This window comes from Bufo bufo, chromosome 1 (assembly GCF_905171765.1).
Source record: "Bufo bufo chromosome 1, aBufBuf1.1, whole genome shotgun sequence".
NCBI lineage: Eukaryota > Metazoa > Chordata > Amphibia > Anura > Bufonidae > Bufo > Bufo bufo.
The window spans coordinates 720,748,003-720,763,642 of NC_053389.1; the positions used below are offsets into that span (position 1 = coordinate 720,748,003).

General features: G+C 42.4%; 1 protein-coding gene across 2 annotated transcripts in view; it reads left to right on the forward strand.

Moving 5' to 3' along the window:
* CORO2B (coronin 2B) overlaps positions 1 to 11,362 on the forward strand; it is a 63,613-nt gene extending 52,251 nt beyond the window's left edge. For both annotated transcript variants that reach the window (XM_040414330.1, XM_040414331.1), the window contains exons 5-12: positions 3,982 to 4,146; positions 5,227 to 5,343; positions 6,120 to 6,224; positions 6,451 to 6,547; positions 7,335 to 7,447; positions 7,538 to 7,628; positions 9,605 to 9,744; positions 10,452 to 11,362. In XM_040414330.1, coding sequence (XP_040270264.1) covers positions 3,982 to 4,146; positions 5,227 to 5,343; positions 6,120 to 6,224; positions 6,451 to 6,547; positions 7,335 to 7,447; positions 7,538 to 7,628; positions 9,605 to 9,744; positions 10,452 to 10,583 — 960 coding nt within the window. In that variant the 3' untranslated portion in view covers positions 10,584 to 11,362. The remainder of the gene's footprint in view (positions 1 to 3,981; positions 4,147 to 5,226; positions 5,344 to 6,119; positions 6,225 to 6,450; positions 6,548 to 7,334; positions 7,448 to 7,537; positions 7,629 to 9,604; positions 9,745 to 10,451) is intronic.
* The last annotated feature ends 4,278 nt before the right edge of the window (positions 11,363 to 15,640 follow it).

The following is a 15,640-nucleotide window of genomic DNA, read 5'->3' on the forward strand; positions in this document are numbered from 1 at the left end:
CTCCTGAATGGCAGATCTGCATATAATAGCTTGGCTATTATAAACATGTATGCATATAAGCAGATCTGCCATTCAGAAGCATGGAAAAGCTAGGTGACTATTTCTTGCCTACCTATCTTTTCCAAGCTCCTCAATGGCATATCTGCTTATAATAGATTAGCTTTTATAAACACATATGCCATTCAGGAGCATGGAAAAGCTAGACGTGATGACATATCCAGCAGCACTAGTTAACTCCTTGGGGGGTGGCTATACATAATACAGCCATCTATATAGATGGCTGTATATTTAAACTGTGGCCAGAGATGTACACTTAGGCTAAGTTCACACAGCAGATTTTTCACACGCAAACCCGTGCGTAAATCTGCTTCAAAATTACGCATGAACTTTAGTCCAATAGACTTGAATGGGATTACGCAGACCCGTTCACACTTCAAACTTTATGCATGCGTATTTTCACATGTGTAATTTTGCGTAAATTCACACTTTATTTGTGCTATAAAAAGTTGCTCTGCGTTGCGTTTTCATTTTCTATAAAAAGGCCCATTAAAATCTTCTGCACCAGGCCCATGATGCTCTTAATCCGGCCCTGCGGTCAGGGACAATACATGTCCTTTACGGCCCACTGTGTGAATGTGGTTCCTGCACAGCCACACCAGCAACTTGGCCAGGTGATGCCGCTTCCGCCTCCATGTTGTCACGCTGTTGGTCCTGCGACAATGCCCGCCTCTGCCTCCTCATCCTCCACCGTGTCCTCAGCCTCCACTGCAGGGACAATTCACAGTGCCTTTCCAGCATACCAAATATGCAGGGCGAGGCGGTGTCACGCTGTTCTGCACCTCAGGAAATCGAATCCTGGCTTTCTCTGCGACAACTCAAAATCGGAACCATGGTAACCGACAACGGGAAGAACATGGTGTCTGCGCTGCGTCAAGGAGGGCTGAGCCATGCGCCCTGCATGGCATGTGTTCAATCTGGTTGTCTAGCGGTTTCTGAAGTCTTCCACCCATCTGCAAGACATCCTAAAAATGGCCAGGAAACTTTGCATGCACGTCAGTCACTCGTACACCGCAAAGCAGACCCTCCTTGACCTGCAGCGGCAGAACTGCATCCCCCAACATAGGCTGTTATGCGACATTTCCACCCGTTGGAATTCCATCCTCCATATGTTGGACTGACTATAAGAACAGAGAAAGGCCATCAACGATTTCTTGATTATTCAAGCAGACAGGAGTACTCCTCTGTGTCACGCTGTTCTGCACCTCGTTTGCCTGGGCGACCGGAGTCACACTGGGGAGTAACTGCTCCATGTCTTTCATCAGGAAATTGAATCCTGGCTTTCTCTGCGACAACTCAAAATCGGAACCATGGTGACCGACAACGGGAAGAACATGGTGTCTGCGCTGCGTCAAGGAGGGCTGAGCCATGCGCCCTGCATGGCATGTGTTCAATCTGGTTGTCTAGCGGTTTCTGAAGTCTTCCACCCATCTGCAAGACATCCTAAAAATGGCCAGGAAACTTTGCATGCACTTCAGTCACTCGTACACCGCAAAGCACACCCTCCTTGACCTGCAGCGGCAGAACGGCATCCCCCAACATAGGCTGTTATGCAACATTTCCACCCGTTGGAATTCCATCCTCCATATGTTGGACTGACTATATGAACAGAGAAAGGCCATCAACGATTTCTTGATTATTCAAGCGGACAGGAGTACTCCTCTGTGTAACTTCAATGTCTGCCAGTGGCAGCTCATGCGTGACACCTGCTGTTTGCTCAGGCCCTTTGAGGAGGCCACGTTATTGGTCAGTTGCTAACAACGTCATTCCACTGCTTCATGTCCTGGAACAGATGCTGGTAAATCTGGCTGGTCAGGGGACTGGAGACGTGGCACCTAGATCTCACTGGACATTGGAGCACAAGCAATGTGTACCAAAATGGGTGGTTTTTACACACAGGTGACAGGAGAGGAGGAGCAGGAGCAGCCAGAGGAGCTACAGGCCGATGAGGAAGACGAGGCAGAGGACCCAGACACACCTTGGCAGTATGCAGTGGAGATGGAGGATGCAAGTCCCTACGAGTCACTTGCACAAATCACCCAATGCATGCTCACTTCTGGCTCTCCACCTTGTTGAACCCTCGCTACCTGTCCAAAATGGGAGCCTTTTTTACACCCACTGAGAGGGAGGACAAACTGAACTACTATAGAGACCTCCTATGTAGTGAGTTGGCCGCTGCCGATCTGCGCCATCGTCCATTCTCTCACAGGTCTTACCGGGGGGGCCCTCAGCGCTCCATCAGCAGCAACTTGAGTCTAGAGTTGCTGATGCTGGTCTCCTGATGCTGCTGCCACCTCCACACTATGTCACCTTGCCACTCTGTGGTCTCCTGATGCTGCTGTCACCTCCAAACTATGTCACCTTGCCACTCTGCGGTCTCCTGATGCTGCTGCCACCTCCACACTGTCATTGTGCCACTCTGTGGCCTCCTCCTGATGCTGCCGCCACCTCCATACACTGTGATTGTACCACTCTGTGGCCTCCTGATGATGCAGCCACCTCCACACCCTGTCATTGTGCCACTCTGTGGCCTCCTGATGCTGCCGCCACCTCCACACTCTGTCATTGTGTCGCTCTGTGGCCACCTGATGCTGCCGCCATCTCCACACTATCATTGGGCCACTCTGTCGTCTCCTTATGCTGCTTCCACCTCACCACTATGTCATAGAGCCACTCTGTGGACTTCTCATGCTGTTCCCACCGTCCCCACTTCATGACTGGGCCACAATTTTGCCTTTCGGCCTGGCTGACATAATCATTTATCTGACCCTTCTTCTGATCTGTCATAAGGAAGGAAAAATGAGACGCACAACGGATCCTGTCTGTGTAGCAGATGTAAGGCCTGTATGGTCCCATTAGAATTGGCTTGTTATTTGGTAGACAAAAGCAGGAGTGGGTACAAAACACATATTCTATTCATGTGTCATCTCTGTTTTGGATCCACTCCTGTTTTTTTTTGGCATTAGCAATACTGATGGATTACTGACCAAATGCTGACCGAGTGAAGGCGGATGCTCCACAGACAGGATCCGTTTTTCGGGGGTTATTGTTCTGACGGATCAGAGGAAGGGCAAAATAATCTGTGAAGTCAACACAAACGTACTGCTGACACCCTCTCCACTCTGTCGGGGGAGGGGGGGCTCTACTTGTATAAGCGTTTAATAGAACAGGTTCTGTAGACATCTATGTGGAATCAGCTGACGACGGTGTAAAAGGAGTGCGCTTCTTCTTTACGCTAACATCGACCTGAAAGGCTGAGTTCATACTTGAGTTATTTGGTCAGTTTTGGCCCCGTGACTGCCCAAATAAGTGAAGTGTGCAGTGATTCTAAGAGCGATGCCTGTCATCTGCATGTCATACTGACTCACAGTATTATTTAATTACCACAGCAGACTCCCTATGCGTGTTACTGCAAGGCACAGTGTTCTACACCACTATAAAGGCTCTCTGCAGCCAGGAAATAGCTGTTTTTTAACGCGATTCGCCACTAATAAATTCGGCGAACCGGACGAATAGAATTTTTGAAAAATTTGCTCATCTCTAATCGGGAACCAACCGTTCATTGCTGATCATAGTCTGATCGATCAGCTGCAGAAGACCTTTCCTGTACAAGCAGCAATAACCACCTCTGTATGGGGATGAATGATCACAACTGCCATTATTAGTCTCTATACATATTTAATGTTTGTCAGCAGCACATCCATTTTCACCGTGTGATGTGCTGTAGATAAATTAGGATTTTAGGTGTCGAAAGATCACCTGACGAAAAAGTGTTTGTTTGTTGGATGACTGATGGCACCTTTACACTGCGCAATTATTGGGAAAAGCTGTTGTACCAACATTCGTCCTAAGGGCCCTTAGTATTTTAGTATTGTTGGTAATGTTTATTCAGTTTCCTTGGTGGTAATAACAATATCTGTTCAGATATTGATATGGAATCTGGAAGAAGGGGAAGCAGTGAAGATGATAGACTGCCACACAGACGTCATCCTCTGTATGTCGTTTAACACGGATGGAAGTCTACTGGCTACAACCTGCAAAGACAAGAAATTGCGTGTGCTGGAACCTCGCTCAGGACGGGTGCTGCAGGTAATCACTAAACACAACTATTACATTTGTACTAAACTTCAACTAAACAATCTATTGATCTGTTGCAACCTGAGACACATCGTATACATTTTGATCAAAATACATGGGCCTGCCCACCACGGCATGGTGGCCACGTACGAGTCGGTTCCTACACTCTTTCTTCCTAGATTTTTTAAAGCTTGAGGACTGGGAAACAAATCAATTTGGCTATATCTGTAGGTAGCCAAACAATGTATGATAAAGTAATTAAAGAGGTTCTCCGGGCTTTTTGATATTGATGACCTATCCTCAGGATAGGTCATCAATATCAGATCGGCGGCGGTCCGACACCCGGCACTCCTGCCGATCAGCTGTACTGGTAGACGGCGCAGGCTGTGTGCACATGCTGTCTCCCTTATCTCTTCCTGCCCGCTGCTGCTGTCCCATACTCAAACAGCTGATCGGCGGGGGTGCTGGGTGTCGGATCCCTGCCGATCTGATATTAATGACCTATCCTAAGGATAGGTTATCAATATTAAAAAGCCCGGACAATCTCTTTAAGCCCTAGCTGACTTTCACCTGGCCAATATTTTTGATCAGTATCTGTTTGCCAAAACCAGATGTGGTTCTAACACATGGAAGATCTGCAAATCTTTCAATCATGGTTTTTCTCTGTAGTTTCATTCCTGGTTCTTGCTTACAAATACTGACTGCATGAAAGCGACCTTAGGCCATATTTCATCACTACTGTACAGCTGCAATATAAGATCTGTGCTTGGAAACATTTCAAGCGGCTATAGTGGAGATGGGATGTGGATCCAGGGATTTATTCCGATTGTCAGATTTGGATTCAGGAAGAAATTATCCTCCATTAACATTATGCAATTGATTAATCAATGATTATATGTACCGAAAAGGGTGCATTAAAAACTATAACTTGTCCTGCAAAATTAAGCCATCATACAGGAACATTGATTGAAAAACAAAACATTTTTAGATGCTAAAAAATGTGTGTGGTCACTAAGGGGTTACACCTCCAGTCATAGTGTACTAAATGGTATCCTTCATATAACAATCTTCATTCTCTTACTCTTTCAACAGGCAGCAAGCTGTAAAAACCACAGGATGACACGTGTTGTGTTCCTGGGAGACATGAAACGTCTGCTAACAACAGGCGTCTCCAGGTGGAACACCCGGCAGCTAGCATTGTGGGACCAGGTGAGCAAAACTGGGCTACAACAACACCTGCATCCTCCATGAGAGATTCCCATACACTTATGATGTTGTAGATATTCCACATGATTCACAATGTGGTCGTTGCCTTAAAACATGATGCCTACAACCCATTGCTATGGTCAACATCTACTGAAAAGTTAGCCGTTCACTTGCCACTTTGTACAAGTGCATTTTGCTATCTCCCAGTTAAGGGTTTGTTCACATCTGTGTTCATTGCCTCCATCATAGACTCCATCAAAACCAGTGGTGAGAGGTCCTTCATGCACGCAGGACTTTTCTCTTTGCCAATAAAGCAGATTCCCAAACGGAAACCAGTTGAACCCCATTATAGTCAGTGGGATCTGTTTGGCTCTTTTGGGGTCAGCTATGTGCCAAATCCAGCACTTCCATTATTTTTTGTTGTGATACTCCTATAAAGGAGCAGAAGAATGGTAATTAATAGCAGTGGTGTGAATCCAGCCTTAGTCTGTTTTGGATCAATTTGTATGGTGGACAATCCAAAACGTATGTGTACTGCCAGCATAAAGAAGCACTAGCACAAAAATCCTATTCTTTGGTCCATTACTGAGTTACATGATGTAAACAGTAGGACAGGTAGTCTGCTTACCGGTGGCTTTATTTGGGAGAAAGAGCTCCATTCCGGCTCTCCGCCGACCACCACTCTGACTTATTGAATCTTACAGCATTTCTGTGTCTACAACGCTCATGTGTACAGTTAGCCTTGCCTATTGGAACAAAACTGTGACATCTGTATGCAGGAGGACCTGTCAATGCTATTGGTTGAGGAGGAGATAGATGGGCTTTCTGGACTGCTCTTTCCCTTTTATGATGTGGACACACACATGCTGTATCTGGCTGGAAAGGTAAGCTGCCATCTTAGTTATCTTCTCCGATGCTACCTACACACATTCCCTACCTAGTTCTCACATCACTTCTCAAACATTCTACATGTCTCGCTGACACAATTTTACATCATTGTCACCCATACTTGGTTTCATAGACTAACTTTATTCCCTTAGCTTCTGAACATCATCTGCTTTATTTCTGGTGACCTCAAAGTATTTACGATTGCCTTTATTTTTATGTAAGGGAGACGGGAACATACGGTATTATGAAATAACAGTGGAAAAACCATTCCTGACATACCTCATGGAGTTCCGTTCTGCTGCGCCTCAGAAAGGCCTTGGTGAGACACAAAACAGTAATATGGGAAGGGAGTCTAAAAGCTGGTGAGTTTGGCTGATCATCTAATGTGTACGGTGGTCTCCCAACTCTCCTCCAATGGCTTTCGAGGGAGATAAGGGTGTTGGACTGCAACACCTGATCCTTCTGTTAGCAGAGAAAGAAGCCATTTCCAGGAGTCTGTCAGCAGCTTTCTCCCATTTCCCATTGACTACAAAAAGATAGCTTTCTGCTCATCTCTGTGTATGGCCAGCTTAGTGAACCTGTCACTATCAAAATGTGAATTAATCTACAGGCAATATGTTATAGAGCGGGAGGAGCTGAGCAAATTGATATATAGTTTTATGGGAAAATATTCAGTAAAACTTGTATTTCATTCATTTAAATTCCTACTCATTCTGGGCTTTGAAGTCCAGAGGCGGTCCTATCAGTGATTGACAGCTATCTGTGTATGCACAGTCATAGAGGGAAGTCTGTCAATCACTGATAGGACCGCCTCCTGGACTTCAAAGCCCAGAATGAGCAGGAATTTAATTGAATGAAATACAAGTTTTACAGAATCTTTCCCCATAAAACTATATATCAATCTGCTCAGCTCCTCCTGCTCTATAACCTGCTGCCTGCAGCTCAGACACCATGTTCTATGTGACAGGTTCCCTTTAAGTGGTTATTATAAAACTTTTCACAATGAGCAATAGTGTAAGGTATTGTGAAGAAAGTGAGATAATGAGTGTTATACCTACCTGTATAATTCTCTTTGAAAACATCATACTAGGATCTTTCTTTCATAGGGGTGATGCCAAAACATGGATTAGATGTGTCCGCATGTGAGGTATTCCGCTTTTACAAGCTCATCACTATGAAGAACCTAATAGAACCAATATCTATGATAGTTCCAAGACGGGTGAGCTTGTATGCATACATGCAGTTGTGCTCCAAACACACTAATCTAGAAAATTGTCATATGTTAAAATAATGATTTCTTTTTTTATAGTCAGAAACTTACCAGGAGGACATTTATCCTATGACACCAGGAATGGAACCTGCACTAAGTCCTAAAGAGTGGCTAAGCGGCATGAACAGAGGTGAACATGGTGCAAGTCAATTAGAGCTAGCGATGGAGTTGGCACATCATTGATGGGCTGTGCGTAACGTGTTTAAAAGGAAGATACATCATTGAAGCAAGTTTAACCTTTTCAGGACCGAGCCATTTTTCATTTTACGTTTTCGTTTTTTATTCCCACCTTCCCATAGTTATTTTTCCGTTCACATAACCTTATGAGGGCCTTATTTTTTGAGGGACCAAGTTGTACTTTCTAATGGCGCCATTTATGGTTGCATTCTATGTAGTGGGAAGCGGGAAAAAAAATTCCAAATGGGGTAGAATTGGGAAAAAACACAATTTATTTTTTATTACACTGTACACTGTACACTATGCGGTAAAATTGACCTGTTATCTTCATTCTCCAGGTCAGTACGGTTCTAACGATACCACACTTGTATAATTTTTCTTGCGTTTTAATAAAAAATTAAAACCTTTAAAGAAAAAAAAATAACATTTTATAACCATATTCTAACCCCTATAACTTTTTTGTAGTTATGTGTATGGGGCTATGTGAGGGCTCATTTTTTGCAGGACGATCAGTTTTTTTTCACTGATTCCAATTTGAAGTGTGTACGACTTTTTGATCACTTTTTATTAAAAAAATTATTGGGTAGTTGAAGTGACAAAAAATGGCTGTTTTTTTTTTCCGTAAGCCCTTAATTTTGTTATATTTTAATAGTATGGGCATTTTTGCACGCGGCAATGCCCATGATGTTTATTTATCGGGCGCCATGTTTAAAGACTGGACCGATGACGTACATGTACGTCATCGGGCGTGAAGAGGTTAAGATATGGTGTAGTGTATGATGAGTAATTTTCTAATTTTTTCGTAAGTACATTATGACAGCTCACACTGGTAAAAGGAACAATTAGATTAGAATGCACACGTTATGTAATTGTGCATTCTTTCATATACAAGAGAAGATCCACCAAAGGTTAACCTTTAGCTAACAACAGTGATTCTCAAATTTATTAAGGGGGTGCCAAACAATTGTTTCCACCTCTGTGGAACTCTTATTCTCATATCACCCTCAAAGAAACTTGATGCAGGGGTTGGTAAAGCATGATATAATTACATACACCAATCACCATAACATAAAGCCACCTGCCTAATATTGCATACAGCTCTGACCCATCAAGTCATGGACTCCACAAGACCTCTGAAGGTGTCTTGTGGTATCTGGCAGCAAATCCTTGAAGTTCTGCAAGTTGAGAATTGAGGCTTCTGTGAATTGGACTTGTTTTTGTCATATGTCCCACAAATGTGTGATCAGATTGAGAGCTGGAAAATCTGGAGGCCAAGTCATCACCTTGTACTATTTGTCATGTTCCTCAAACCATTCCTGAACAGGTTTTCTGCACTGGGGCAGGATTCATTACCCTGCTGAAAGAGGTCCCTGCCACTACAGAATAAAGGGTCTTGCAAATGATCATTTGCTCAAACAACTTGATGATATCATACATTACATAGATGCCTGAATGAATATGAATTGTGAATGGTGCTATAAATGGGCCTCCTGTTTTTTAACTGCTGCACATAGTCCCCACTGTTATATCCATAAAAGTGTTCCTCCAGTTTAATATAGGAATAAGAATGTGCTAGGATTTACACGTATAAGCACGCCTTCAATATAATCAGTGAACCTATATATTAGTGGCAGGCAACCCATATTTCCTTTCTGTGCACTCTCCATGAACTGTGAAAATATGGGCCAAACCAAACCAAGCTTGGGCTATCACGTTACATCCAATCACAATCAATAGGAACAAGATTATGTGCATAAATAATGTATGGGCAGCCAAGAATACATTTGCACGGCATGCAAAAAAATAATAAACTGGCTCACAAAGGATTGTAAATTTGGTACTCAGCATATCAACAGTGTGTACACTAGCAATACAGATAACATACTGTATATTAAAGTTATCCAAGAGTAATCAAACCTCTTTCAATAGATCCTGTTCTGATGAGTCTCAAAGAGGGGTACAGAAAGGAGCCCAACGCTGCATTCAAAGCACCAGTGAGGGACAAGAAGAGTTTAGTAGTAAATGGCATCGATCTACTAGAAAATGTGCCACCTCGGACTGAAAATGAAGTGAGTGATTATTACCTTCTACTTTTCATATAATATCATTTTGGAATTTAAAGGACACCACCCCCCCAGTTGTAAAGGAATGACACCTGGGGTTGCACTGCTGCAGATTCTTAAAGTGTAACTGTCATTCTTTTAGAATACTTTTATCACTGAAATCGTATATTTCTATTATAAAAATAGCTGTAAAGTGGCCCATTTTGAGCCGTAGCAACGCTCCTCTGTCTTCTGTTTAAATAACAGTCAGTGTTAAGCAGGTCTCCACAGTTATGCAAACAGAAGACAGAGGAGCGTTGCTAAGGCTCAAAATGGGCCACTTTACAGCTATTTTTATAATAGAAATATACGATTTCAGTAATAAAAGCATACTACAAAAATGGTCAGTATCACTGCCCCTACACATTACACAAATAAAAAAAAATGATAGTTACACTTTAAGGCAGATTTGCCACTCAGGAGTTTGAAAAAGCAGAGTGACAAAAACAGCCATATTTTTTTTTTTTTTTTTTTTTTATCCTTTAAATGATGGAATCCTTGTTATATTGTGAGGGGGGAATTCTCTCTAGCCTCCTACTATCTTCACAAAACCCTATCAAATGCACGGCTAATGACGGTCACCCACAGACTTCTGCTCTAAACACTGCACACGTTGTATGGCATGTATGTTACTACTTGTGCTTTTCACCTGCTCACCTACCTGTGCCCTGCAGTTGCTGCGCATGTTCTATCGACAGCAGGACGAGATCCGACGTCTGAAGGAACAGCTTGCCCAGAGAGACCTCCACATCCGACAACTGGAACTGGAACTTAGAAACCTGAGGAATAGTCCCAAGGAAAGCTAGCCACACTCATCATCACTAAAGAGATCATAAATTATACGAGAAACAGACAACTTCTCCATATATAAGAGCTTGGGAAGTTTCTGCATATAGATTAACTAGCCCTACAATGGCATGTAAAGGACTGGGTATCCAACTGCACTAATTGCACAGATTATCCATTTATCCAGCAGGGTTCCTGCATATAACCAAATGGAACTAATTCCTCCATCTTAGTCGACCACAACCAATCTAGATGGATTACTCCCAATAACTATATTCAACCAAGACACAATCAAGAACAAGGGGAGCAGGAGGAATCTGGAGGTCTCATAATGTATTAACTTCTTTCAATCTTCTCTTACCAGCCTTGGGGCAAGATTCGAGAAATATATTTATTTATGCAACCAATGACGATGGAGGGTACCTCCTCCTTAAAGCAGGGGTTTTTACAAGACCATAAAGCCATAAAGATTATTTCAGATATAAGAAATAAAGCACTAGGGGGCTTCTCCCTCAACCTTCTACCATGCTCATTCTCTCTTATCCTGTAGTATTTCCCATGGAACCACATCCTTTACTACTCACCTTTCGCACATTCTCACGCTAGTTAGCCCATGTTTCTCACCTCCAGCAGAGCACTTTAAATCCGACGGACCTGACTCTAGCTGGTTGGCCTTTTATTTATTGCTAATCATCACTTCCTATGCAAAGTGAAATATTAAAATAATTAACCTTCTAAAAAGACCGTGGACATTTATTATAAAGAATGTTCTGTAACTAATGCTGAGAATAAAGGTTGAAAGCCAGTGTGCTTGTTTTCTTTTCAAATGTAGTGCAACTATAAAAGTAAAATGGATCTGTACAATTTCTGGCATGCATCTACGGCACTGAAGATATTACTAGTGATGAGCGGCATAGGCAATATTCAAATTCACAATATTTCGCTAATTTTTAGCTGAATATTTGCCATAAATTCACAAATTAAAAAATTCGGAATTGCAAAAATCGGCAATGTATTATGCACATATTGCACGCACAATTTCATTACCTATAATGTATAACAAACTATTACACAAAGGATATGTGCCAAAAGCCGGGTATGTGCAAACCAACAACCTATCCATGAGACAGGTACAGTCAGCATACCTTACAATAGCAGCCTTGCATGCAATGAGACGTTCAAGACCAGCTCTCATCTGACTGAGAGCCAGTAAGCCTCAAAGTTGCTTAAAGGGTTTCTGTCACCCCCGCAAAAACTCTTTTTTTTTTTTTGGATAGTTAGATTCTTCATAGTGCGATATAGCAGAATATAATGCTCTTACTTACTTTCATGCGGCCGATTCTTTATAAAACAAACTTTTATAATATGTAAATGAGGGCTCTACCAGCAAGTAGGGCGTCTACTTGCTGGTAGCTGCTGCAGAAATCCGCCCCCTCGCCGTGTTGATTGACAGGGCCAGCCGTGATCTCCTCCTCCGGCTGGCCCTGTCAGTAATTCAAAAATCGCGCGCCTCGCGTCACTCCTCAGCACTCCCTCAGTGCGCCTGCGCCGATGACGTCTTCTCTTTCGGTGATGTCATCGGCGCAGGCGCACTGAGGGAGTGCAGAGGATACGAGCCTCCTCATCTCAGAGCGCCTGCGCCGAATGACCAGAAGCGTGCGATTTTTGAATTACTGACAGGGCCGGCCGGAGGAGGAGATCCCGGCTAGCCCTGTCTATTTCTGCAGCAGCTACCAGCAAGTAGACGCCCTACTTGCTGGTAGAGCCCTCATTTACATATTATAAAAGTTCGTTTTATAAAGAATCGGCCGCATGAAAGTAAGTAAGAGCATTATATTCTCCTATATCGCACTATGAAGAATCTAACTATCCAAAAAAAAAATAATGAGTTTGCGGGGTGACAGAAACCCTTTAATTTGAGTTGGATGGCTTGGGGGACCTGCGAACCTAGATCATTATCAGTAGAGTAACAAAAAAAATTTTTTAAAAAAATTATGCCAGCTAACTCTTCTCTCACTGCTTAGGGCCGCATAAAAAAATTTCTGTTTTCTAATGGTCCTAACATTTATATTCAGTAACCTTTCTATACTGTTTTGTCATGTAAACTCATTTACATAAACATGACATATGGGAAGAACATGTAAATTAGCAGAATCTGCCTTGTTTTTAGCTGAAACACTATTTGCGTGTCTTTCCTGAATGCTCAGATTACCACCTCCCATCCCATCTTTACAATACAGGGGTCCCTCAAGATACAATAGCCTCCGGATACAATATTTTCAACATACAATGGTCTTTCCTGGGCCATCATAAGTTGAAACTAGTAATATAGAAAAGAATGGGCACTCTTATAACTGGACCGCAGAGTTTGTAAAGTGACACTGATTTAATAATAGCGGTATATAGATTGGTACATATAATTATATATTGTCACTATAAACAGATTAAAACGAAATAATATACCCTAAACAGAACTAGGTCTCTAAAAATACGTTAAAATGGTTGATAAAACATTAATTGATAAAATACTGTTCAATCTAATATCAGTCCACTGGTATGGCTGGTAGATAATAGGCTGCAAAGTCTGGTTTCCCGGCCAAGAGTAGATGGTATCTGAAGTCTGAAACAAGTCTATTCAGGCTGCAGATACACCGACAGACTGGTTGTGATCAATTAGCTACAGCATGACTGATACCTAATGAATATCCGTAGAATACAAAATCCAAAGTGCAGAAGTGTTGAAGATAATACAAAATGAATAAATCAATAGTGGTCATACATGGGTGCTAAACAGAATGGTAAATAAAAAGAGTGATGCAAAAAACAGTAATCAATGCAATAAAAAATGTAGAAAATAGTATCATGAAACGGTCTTTGGCTTCTGATACTGCTGGAAAGTGCACGTGCAAATTTAAGTGAAATATAAATATAAATATAACAGTGCTCAAGTCCTTGGAATATTCAATATCAATAGAGCTAGGTCGGCAATACTAGTGGACAGTCCGTCTCACTGATTTGTTATATTGTTGATACTCAGTCTTTCTGCTATAGTATAGCAAATCTCCTGGGAGTTGACCTTATATTAAAATGTTGCAATCCACACAATTCCTGGGAGTATGCTCAATAATGGACAGTTGCTATCCACTAAATTATAGATTCAATAGCACCAATGCGGTATAAATGCGGTAAAATTGAGCGACGATCAATGCAGTTACAGCAGTGTTGGTTTGCTACTCACATTTAGTCTTGCTGTTCACACCGTGGCGTCCCACGTAGTGTAAGTTCAGGGTAAGCTTACCTTTTGGCAGCGTATATCAAGGCTGTCTTACTGCTAAATGAAGTTACTATGCAGCCTGGTCTTGCGGTTTTACAGGTCCGGCTGTAGGTGAGAGCGATGCTCTATCACACCGCAGATTCACACTGGGCTTCTTTAATTAGTATAGGTGTTCCACCTCTCTCTGGCAGCACAGATGGATCTGTTTCACCTGTAGATCGCTAGGCTGTATCCAGAAGGGCCGCGGTTCCTTTTTCTTTAAAGCGCTTTCTTATTACAGCAAATAATAGCAAGCTGTTGTAATTGCAGATTAGCCGGTTTTTGTCAGGTCCAATTCCTCCACGCCAGACGCGTTTCGAAGGTTATCCACCTTCTTCCTCAGTGGACTGATATTAGATTGAACAGTATTTTATCAATTAATGTTTTATCAACCATTTTAACGTATTTTTAGAGACCTAGTTCTGTTTAGGGTATATTATTTAGTTCTAATCTGTTTATACAGGGAGTGCAGAATTATTAGGCAAGTTGTATTTTGAGGATTAATTTTATGATTGAACAACAACCATGTTCTCAATGAACCCAAAAAACTCATTAATATCAAAGCTGAATATTTTTGGAAGTAGTTTTTTAGTTTGTTTTTAGTTTTAGCTATTTTTAGGGGGATATCTGTGTGTGCAGGTGACTATTACTGTGCATAATTATTAGGCAACTTAACAAAAAACAAATATATACCCATTTCAATTATTTATTTTTACCAGTGAAACCAATATAACATCTCAACATTCACAAATATACATTTCTGACATTCAAAAAACAAAACAAAAACAAATCAGTGACCAATATAGCCACCTTTCTTTGCAAGGACACTCAAAAGCCTGCCATCCATGGATTCTGTCAGTGTTTTGATCTGTTCACCATCAACATTGCGTGCAGCAGCAACCACAGCCTCCCAGACACTGTTCAGAGAGGTGTACTGTTTTCCCTCCTTGTAAATCTCACATTTGATGATGGACCACAGGTTCTCAATGGGGTTCAGATCAGGTGAACAAGGAGGCCATGTCCTTAGATTTTCTTCTTTTATACCCTTTCTTGCCAGCCACGCTGTGGAGTACTTGGACGCGTGTGATGGAGCATTGTCCTGCATGAAAATCATGTTTTTCTTGAAGGATGCAGACTTCTTCCTGTACCACTGCTTGAAGAAGGTGTCTTCCAGAAACTGGCAGTAGGACTGGGAGTTGAGCTTGACTCCATCCTCAACCCGAAAAGGCCCCACAAGCTCATCTTTGATGATACCAGCCCAAACCAGTACTCCACCTCCACCTTGCTGGCGTCTGAGTCGGACTGGAGCTCTCTGCCCTTTACCAATCCAGCCACGGGCCCATCCATCTGGCCCATCAAGACTCACTCTCATTTCATCAGTCCAGAAAACCTTAGAAAAATCAGTCTTGAGATATTTCTTGGCCCAGTCTTGACGTTTCAGCTTGTGTGTCTTGTTCAGTGGTGGTCGTCTTTCAGCCTTTCTTACCTTGGCCATGTCTCTGAGTATTGCACACCTTGTGCTTTTGGGCACTCCAGTGATGTTGCAGCTCTGAAATATGGCCAAACTGGTGGCAAGTGGCATCTTGGCAGCTGCACGCTTGACTTTTCTCAGTTCATGGGCAGTTATTTTGCGCCTTGGTTTTTCCACACGCTTCTTGCGACCCTGTTGACTATTTTGAATGAAACGCTTGATTGTTCGATGATCACGCTTCAGAAGCTTTGCAATTTTAAGAGTGCTGCATCCCTCTGCAAGATATCTCACTA